At 37.9% G+C, this 8,506-nt stretch overlaps 2 protein-coding genes across 4 annotated transcripts; both read right to left on the reverse strand.

The window, feature by feature from the left end:
• Positions 1–298: 298 nt before the first annotated feature.
• Positions 299–5,265, reverse strand: ankzf1 (ankyrin repeat and zinc finger peptidyl tRNA hydrolase 1). 2 transcript variants are annotated; one of them, XM_014016705.1, is made up of 16 exons: positions 5,171–5,265; positions 4,732–4,881; positions 4,535–4,653; positions 4,354–4,456; positions 4,068–4,279; positions 3,884–3,993; positions 3,595–3,748; positions 2,431–2,653; positions 2,250–2,348; positions 1,993–2,175; positions 1,789–1,905; positions 1,406–1,679; positions 1,208–1,319; positions 965–1,132; positions 821–891; positions 299–685 (listed from the first exon to the last, which is right to left on the reverse strand). In XM_014016705.1, exons 2-16 carry the CDS (start codon positions 4,850–4,852, stop codon positions 559–561), a joined length of 2,193 nt encoding a protein of 730 aa, XP_013872159.1. In that variant the 5' UTR covers positions 4,853–4,881; positions 5,171–5,265; the 3' UTR covers positions 299–558. The 2 variants fall into 2 exon arrangements, with proteins under 2 accessions (XP_013872159.1, XP_013872157.1); XM_014016703.1 differs by having other exon boundaries at positions 1,406–1,697; positions 5,171–5,264.
• A 1,370-nt stretch (positions 5,266–6,635) lies between these two features.
• Positions 6,636–8,408, reverse strand: LOC106523322 (A-kinase anchor protein 9). Of its 2 annotated transcripts, none has more exons than XM_014016706.1 (5): positions 8,298–8,408; positions 8,126–8,226; positions 7,087–7,224; positions 6,901–7,018; positions 6,636–6,821 (listed from the first exon to the last, which is right to left on the reverse strand). In XM_014016706.1, exons 1-5 carry the CDS (start codon positions 8,364–8,366, stop codon positions 6,651–6,653), a joined length of 597 nt encoding a protein of 198 aa, XP_013872160.1. In that variant the 5' UTR covers positions 8,367–8,408; the 3' UTR covers positions 6,636–6,650. The 2 variants fall into 2 exon arrangements, with proteins under 2 accessions (XP_013872160.1, XP_013872161.1); XM_014016707.1 differs by having other exon boundaries at positions 6,677–6,821; positions 6,897–7,018; positions 8,298–8,407.
• Positions 8,409–8,506: the final 98 nt, after the last annotated feature.

Raw genomic sequence — 8,506 nt, forward strand, 5'->3', positions numbered from 1 at the left:
TGCTTCCACTTCACAATTGTATACCACTTTGTGTTGGTCTTTCACATTAAATTCCAGTGAAATATATTTATGTTTGTGGTTGTAATGAGACAAAATATGGAAAAGTTCAAGGGGTATGAATACTTTTGCAAACCACTGTAGGTTTGACTGAACCGTAATAGGTGCAAACCTCCGACCTCAGAGAAAAAAAAACATTTTGTTCCACATCATTTTTTTGATTCAAGTCTTTATGTTGTCATTTTTTTCCATCAGCTTCATTAACTTTTTATAAAAGATTAACCAAAAAATGATTGTCAACTTGTCATTGAGCCTTTGGCAAAGTATAAAGTTTATTATCATTTCTTTCATTATTTGTTATAGCACCACATATTGAAATACATTATAGATTTTTATTACACTTAGTTTTTTCATCCAGCTGTCAGAAAATTTGATAAATATAATTAGAAATATTTTTTCCAACTTAAATTGAAATAAAAGCTAAACAGTCACAGATAGCCAAATCCTCATGTAGTTTTGAAGAGGCAGCTTCCTACTAATTAAAGGGTTTTCAAAGGAAAGCTAGGTCTTGCCCGAGGGAAAGTTTGCTTTTCGATGTGCTTGAACACAGCGTGGAGAGCAGAATGAAAACTCCAGGTAGTGAAATGGGATTTTTGAGAGCAGAGATTCTCCACAAAGCCAGCACCTCCTGTTGATAGGGAGGAAAAACACAATAAGAGGTAAAAATGAAACCAAATTCAAGCTWTTTAATATCTAACCACCAGCATTTTGCCTAATTTAAATAACTATGATGAAGCTGAATGATGTGATTTGATTTACTTACTTGACATCAGAGATGCTAACTCCTGTTGCAGCTACTTGCTCTGCCAGCCTCCTCTCTGCTGCCAAAGCTCTCTAATCAAAGAGAAAAAAATAATTACAATATTCAAAAGAGTCGCACAAAAATCATAAACACACATTTACCTACCTTTTCTCGGTCTGTCAGAGATGCAAACTTCCTCTTCTCTTCTTCTTCCACCTCCCGTTTCATCTTCTCCTCCTTCTGCTCTTTCTCTTTCTGTTTTCTCTGAGCCCTCTGGGCTTTTTTCTTCTCTGCCTTTTTGGATTCAATCTCTGCCGTGAGCGGCCCGGGGATCTGGAAATGCGCAGTGCCAAACCATAAGCTTTTCTGCTTCAAACGCTCATAAGAAAAATCACAGCTTAATCTCACCTGTGCCTTGCTGTAGTCGTACTTTTCAGGATTCTCGCCCATGTATTTACGAAAGACGCTCCTTGTGTCTTTGTCGGGGGCGACAACRTACGGTGTCTGGCCTTTGTTATCCCTATAGAGAGAGATGTTGAAAATCTAAAGTTTGTAAATATTAAGAAAACCAATTTTAATGTCATTTGAGAATAAAACTCCTGATACCTGCAGGCGGGATCGGCTCCTGCGTCGAGGAGCAGCCTGACGACAGCCTTTTGAGCAGCGGCTGCAGCGACGTGGAGCAAGGTGAAGCCTGCTGAGTCTATGGGCTTATTGAGGAGGCTTAAAGGACTTGGAAACACAGGAGGACTGCTCTCCATCTCTTCACAGTTCTCCTTCATTTCCTCATTTAGCTGAAGGAGACTACAGAGAGCACCTACATCTCCAATTTTGCATGCTGTAAACATCTCATCCCTCAGGCCAAACTCACACGAGTCAACTAGAGACACAGAAAGCTCTAACATAAGCATCATGAATGGGTTATTTTAAAGCTTTGCACRGCTTCAAATGATGGGCAGTATAATAAAAATATATTAATCTGCTCTCACCATCTTCTTTATTAGTCCGTGCTTTACTCTTATCCTTTTCTAAAAATTGCATCTGTTGATGAGCGTCGTCTTCTGCTGGTGCTGCGTCTTGGCCATCAGCTTGTTCRTTATTCTTTTCTGCATCACATACTTATGCAGTTTACGTTATTTGTGTTGTATATTAAAATAAGACGCCTACATTATGTTACACCCATCTAGACCTACCTTCGTTTTTTCGTTCGGCGCTCTCCTTCTTTCTCCGCCTCCTTCTCTTGTGCCTGGGGGGATAAATTTCAGACTCCCTGAGGCCGAGGGTTCCTAACATGAGCTCCACCATCTCCAGCTGGACCTCCCTGCCCTCCTCGTCTGAGCTTTCCTGGTTTTCTTCTGCTGGTGCCAGCAATGAACCTGCATCAAAATGAAGCAAGTTTAATATTTAAGTTCAGCATTTCACAGAAACATCTCAGCGTCGTAAACCCTACCTTCCTCCTGATCCAAGGCCTTTTGTGCTGCAGGTTTGACGTTGCTTTTCCACGTCTTCTTGGACGGACTACAAACTGCAGACATGTCTGTGTCCTTCCCTGCAGCACGACAGATTTGATTATTCAATAATCACACACTGGCTGAAGCATGCTGCTCATCTAAACATGCCAATATGCTTACCATACACGTGAACAGTAGAGAGGAGCTCGTGTACCCGCTGCACCTCTCGAAACGTAGCTCTGCGCGTGGSGAAAGGAATGGGACGGATTCGGGGATCGTTTTTACCAAGGGGCCCCCCACGGCCACCAGTAAAGATGGTTTTGTTGTAGCTAGGGGCTCGCACAAAGACTGCAGAGGCTTTGTTCAAGTGTTCTGCCCAGGAGAGCAGAAGATCTTGAATATCCTGTAAAAATTATAGTTTTTAAAAGAAAATTATCTCAAACTTGTCTTCTGTGCTCATAACTAGCTCCAAAATCTCACTGATCTGGGCCCGTATTTATAAAACTTCTTAAGTGTGGATTTTTAGACTTAAGTGCTGAAAATTTCTTAGATTTGCTCCTACTCTCAGTCTTAAGTGTAAGTGCCAGTTATCAAAATTCTTAAGTCTAAGAATAACTCTTACTCTCAAGAAAAGTTAAGACTGCTCCAGAGGGCTCTTAAGTGGTGAAGAGTTGCCACTAGGGGTCTGAGATGGAGTGAAGACAGAGATTACACAGTAAACACAGCTGTCGTCCTCCCCACCTGAGTGTTATTCTTAGTTATGAGGTGGAAAACAGGTTTATAATCAAAAATACAAAAGAAAGAAAAGTAAAAAAGTTAATTAAAAAAATAAAGACTGTGCACAATGTTGGACTAAAAGGCAGATATTTGTGTGTGGCTTTTGGACAAAATATAAATATACTCAGCTGGTGAGTGCATGCTGCGTAACGTCCGAAACATTTATCCAACACATAAAAAGAACCGTTAATCAAACATTAGTTGAGTATTTTTGTCTGAGTGCCTGCGATTCAGCCGCAGGCCAGTAGTGGGCGGGCCAGGCATTGAAGACAACTGTTTAAAAATGATAGAACTTCCGGTTTTCTGTCAGCGCTGGTTTCCTGCTTGCTTGAACACCATTAAACCATCGTTCTTATCCAGCGACTGGTATTTGTATGGTCCTCATTCCTTTACATTTCAATTAATTCAACATTTGTGTGTTTATCGTCTCGACTTCAGTATTGAACGCTGCGTTTTCTTACAATATGATCACTATTTAAGTCGCGGTCTGTTTTCTTCTAATTGGCCACCTTTGGGGCTGCCTGCAGTGGTTTTGCGAGTCTAATTACAAAAGTGCTGTAATCTTGCCTTAACGAGCGCTGCCTCGTTGTACCGCCTCAGAGCCGCTCCTGCAGATTTGGGCATGTGASTGCGGTTCTGGGAATCTCGAAGCCCCTGAGCCGTGCCTCTCTTTGCGCGCACCGTGTATCGGTGGAAAGTCTTGTGATGGACGACTTGTTTTCTGGAACACAAACGCATGTTTTTACATTTAATCCATTTCATCCCTTTCAATGCATGTTGACTCCATGCTAACACACGGTTTACCTGTGTGCTTCCACTTCCARCCATTTATACTCTCTAAAACAAACCAACCTACCCTTCAAACACAGCACCTGCAAAGTGGCCTCCTCCTGTCATGAGAATGACCCACATAGTCTTTTGATTTATGGACTTCAAGGAGGAAACTGGATCAGACTCTTCCTCGGACTGAAATAAAAATGAAGATAAAAAWTATTTATTATTTCAAAAAAGGGAAAATATAACCTGCAAATACGGCTTACCTTTCTGAACAGAATGCATCGATGGACCATCAGATACTCTCCAGCAGAGTTTTGAAAAAACACTTTGCTGGAGAGTCGACCAGAAATTAAACGAGATTCAGAGGATCTCTCATTATCAGTGCTGGTGAGATGACCTCTCGTTGCCCCACTGTCACTATCCCAGTCCTCCTGCTCTGAATCAGATTCTGAGCCCGAGATGCTGGACAGGTCTCCTGTGAAGTGACAACAGGAATTTTTTACATTTCTCTCTTCCTGTAAAAAACATGAAGTGCTCTCATTTCATCACCTGCTCCAGTCTTCTTCTCAAACTCTTCTGCTGTGAGGGGAGGCACTCCTGACATCTTTTGTCTTAAGTTGAACCGATGCCAGTCAAGCTTGTAGTGCTCTCTCTACAACACACACCACAAATCTGTTAACACGTTTAACATGCAGCGAATAAAGGAGTGGTGTATTTGCTGTGTGTTCACCTGTTCCTCGCGATTATTAAAGGGACACTGGCAGGCTGAGCAAACCAACTTATTTGACACATCTCTGTGCAAATGGGCCTCTCTCCTCTGGTCATCATCTGGACCTTTGTCTTCTACACCTGAATGCAAAACAATAAGGACTCAATGATGTAATCGTTGTTACAAAATAAGTGCCTAAAGCTACAGTTCATACATACGGTCTGGTGCTGGGTCAGAGGTTAAAGCTTCTTTCAAGACAGGGTTCACCTCTCTCAGCTCAGAAGCCTCTTCTTTTGAGAACAAGTCAAAAACAGACCGGAAGTCGGCAGAACCTGACATCTTGATTGTCCAGTAATTATTGTTTTTGTCTATATGATACACACAGAACAACCTATCATAAATCATGTTAGGAATTTGATCAAATATACAATTATTTCCTTCTCTGACTCATTCTAACCAACTAAAATCTCTCCTAATGTCTCTGTTCTTAACAGATAGTGTCTAAGCTAATGGTAGCTGTCGTTTGAGGAACACGTGTTGTAAGAAAACTGTGACGTTTTACTTTTAAAAACACGTAAATTTCTTCATCCTTTGCTRTTTTAAAAGAGCAATACTTCTAGTATAAGTTATAATCGGCGTAATTAAAAACAGTCTCACCATAAAAGGACGCCTGATGAAAGAGACGGACAGAAATGTTTGTATCCTCCCAYTGACTACGGAAAGCCAGGAGGGACAAAAATGCTCAGTCTGCAGCTCAAAGGTTACTTTAGGTGTGTGACGCAACTAATAATAATATAAAGTTATTGTGCAAAACAACAACATAATAAGCATCATTTCAAAATATTGTCCTGCTAAGCAAAAAGGTAAAACTATTTACAGTATATTTCCCCCTCTAAATTAATGTTAAACAGTGAACTGACACGTTTTCTTACTTTCAGAGTTGTAAAGTAACTAAGTACAAATACTTTGTTAATGTACTTAAGTAGAATTTTTGGGTATCTGTTCTTTACTTGAGTACTTATTTCTCAGCCTACTTTTTACTTCAACTTCTTACATTTTCACGCAGTTATCTGTACTGTTCTACTCCTTACATTTTTTTTAAAAAGGCAAGAAGTAGAAAGTCATTACTTTTATTTCATTTTTCTTGTTTTCATTCCAGCTTATTATAAAAAATAAATACTATCCAATTAAATTGTGCCTCTTAAAGTTAATTTAATTGTGGCTGAATGATATAAACATACAAAACTGTATTAGTTTGTACACAAACAAATCATGTCACAATCCAGCAGGACATAATCATTAAAATAAAACTACTGTGGCCTACTTAAGTATTTGTATTTYATGAACTATATTAYTGCATTTGGYCGCAGCCCTTGGATAGATTGTTTTTAACCTTTGGKAACCTGTGATRTATGTATATAAAMTGAAACAGCTAGACTAGTGCATCTTAAATTTAAAATTAATTATTTTAATAAGACAGTCATTTCTGCATTTTTGGATAGGTCACCTCCTAATAAATGTCATTACGAAAAATTTAATGGCTCATTTTAAATTAATACTTTTACTTTTAATACTTAAGTACAAAAAAAATCAGATTAAGACTTTTACTCAAGTATCACTTTGTGATACTTTATACCACACTGCTTACTTTGATTTTGTTCATGTCAACAAGTAATGACTTAAGGCAAAATCCTTTTTAAACATAGCACAAAAAGCAARGATGATTAAATAAATAGGTCCATATGGAATTGGCACTTTGTATCATGAATCTGACTTAAATTTAAATTGGTAACAGAGTTAAATTTTTGTACTTTTTAAATGAAACTTGGACTAATATCCTACATAAACCTGTTTAAGTCATCTTGAGAGGTATTTAAATCTATAATATGCGCTCTGGCCCATCTCAGTAWCACATTGAGAAACTACTATAATATTTTTATCATGTTCTTGTTTGTGATTTCTGTTTCTCCATTGATGTCTGAAGGAAGAGAAGAAATAATTCATCGTTTTTGCCCACTTCTCTCTTCTTCTTGTTCCTGCCCTGCAGCTATGGCAGCTTTATTTCACTTGTGAAGTCTTGAATTTCAGATTTTTTTCTTCATGCATTATTTGGCCTTCAGAAGCATGACTTTTATATTTAAATAGTATGCAAGGGAGTGTAAATAAAAGACAAATCATTTATTGGTTTTAGCAAAAATACATTTATTAATACATTTATATAAAAAAGTGTGTAGTCCACAAGAGGTCTGGATTTACTTTCTCTGCTGTGTTTTTGATTTGCTGGTTTTCTCTGGGACTGCAGCTTGTGCTGAAATGAAAGAGGCCACATTTCTGTTTCTGAAAGAGTTTGTCAGGATGTAAAAAGCTCAAACATTTTCCATACCTGCCTTTTTACAAGCTTTAAGTTTTGCCAGTCGCCGTTTCACCTCCAGGATTTCAGCAGCGAGTCTTTTCGTTTTCTCTTTGGCAGCCTTGCTCCTTTTTTCTAAAAGACTCGTTTGAACTCTTATAGAGAAGATGCATCATGAAATTGTGCGTTTATGTTTTATTTTCTTTCTGCAATTACAAATTACCCGTCTGAGGCAGCTTGACTCTTCAGTTGCTCTGAGAGTCGTGTTTCCTCCTGCAGAAGACAACCTAGTTGCTGTAATGCATGGACAAGTTCACCGTTTTCCATCATCAGCTCCACTCTACGTTCAGTTTCTCTCTTACTGCAAACAGAAAAGAAAAAATTAAAGAGCTTTAAAAATGTCAAATGCATATAAAAGAATATATTTCTTTGAAAACAGTTTCATCCCGTTTAAAATTGTTTAGACCTTGAACATCTATAAGAGTTTGCTGAATGATTACATTTGAAATATAAAATTTTCCCTGTTTCAACTCATTTGTAGTTAAAAATATAAATAAAAATATCTGAATGGTAATTACTTCTCATATGTTCTAATAGGTTTTTTTTTTTTTTTTTTGGTGGGGGGTAAATGGTTAAAAAAGTTGATAACTTACATAGATTTTAAAAAACAAATTTCAAAACTTCATTAAATTTGCTTAAACAATGACCCACACTTGCATGAGTTTTGTTTGGCAATTGTCAACTTGTAACAGTTTCATACAAGTACACAGAAATGTTTTAAGAAGGCTTATTTTCTGAAATAAACATATCTTTAGGAATGATTGAGGACTCAAATTGTTAAACGTGTCATCTTCAAAAAAAGGGGGTGTAGACAATGTTTATTTGGTAAATTGTACATTTTAGTGCTTGTTTCAATTACTTTTGTTCTTTTGCTGCCATGTTTTGATTTGTCAATAAAAGATGTTAAAAATCTGTGGTAAATTGAAAATACAGACTAAAGCAAATATTAAATATTCTAACTGTAACAACTCGCAAAAGCCATAATTAGGCACCAAAAGATGCCATCAGTGATGGTTATCTTAAAGAAAACGAGATAATTAATTTTAGAAGCTCATGGGCTAATTAGTCAAACTCATCGCAAACTTGACGCACTGAATAAGTCTACGTTGTTACATCACCGCGAAACCAAAACTGTTTTTTGTACATATGCATRTAAACGCGAAAAATCGAATTAACTACCAGAAAAAAAACATTTTTTATACCTGTGAGTTATCTCTTCTTCAACACGCGATGTTTTCTGCTCCACTTCCTGCAGCTTAGAGAGGTTTTCCTGGATCTCATGTTGTAGTTGTTCGATTTGTTTCTGCAAAACAAAACAGTGTGTTAACTGTTCAACTTCAGAATACCTAAAGAAATGTCTACAGCCCGACTTACAGCAGACATTTCCTGATGCTCCTGAGGTGTAGAAAACGCGGTCATGCTGGCGGATCTCGACTTGGCCATCAAGTTAACAGCGACTGCACGCCTTTTATAAAGGCTGTTACAGGTGTTTCACCATATTTTGTGACCGTCATATATTGTGACCAGAGGGGGCGCTGTTGCGTTTCTTTCTTTCTTTCTTTCTTTCTTTCTTTCTTTCTTTC

The sequence above is a fragment of the Austrofundulus limnaeus genome, unplaced genomic scaffold (genome assembly GCF_001266775.1).
Source record: "Austrofundulus limnaeus strain Quisiro unplaced genomic scaffold, Austrofundulus_limnaeus-1.0 Scaffold152, whole genome shotgun sequence".
NCBI lineage: Eukaryota > Metazoa > Chordata > Actinopteri > Cyprinodontiformes > Rivulidae > Austrofundulus > Austrofundulus limnaeus.

What these genes read in the sequence shown, in the direction of transcription:
- LOC106523322 (XM_014016706.1), bottom strand. Translation starts at nt 8,366, where the DNA reads ATGGCCAAGTCGAGATCCGCCAGCATGACCGCGTTTTCTACACCTCAG. An exon ending in AGCATCAGGAAATGTCTGCT is followed by an intron (nt 8,227 to 8,297) that starts GTAAGTCGGGCT and finishes TTTGTTTTGCAG; the next exon opens with AAACAAATCGAACAACTACA. An exon ending in AGTCAAGCTGCCTCAGACGG is followed by an intron (nt 7,019 to 7,086) that starts GTAATTTGTAAT and finishes CTTCTCTATAAG; the next exon opens with AGTTCAAACGAGTCTTTTAG.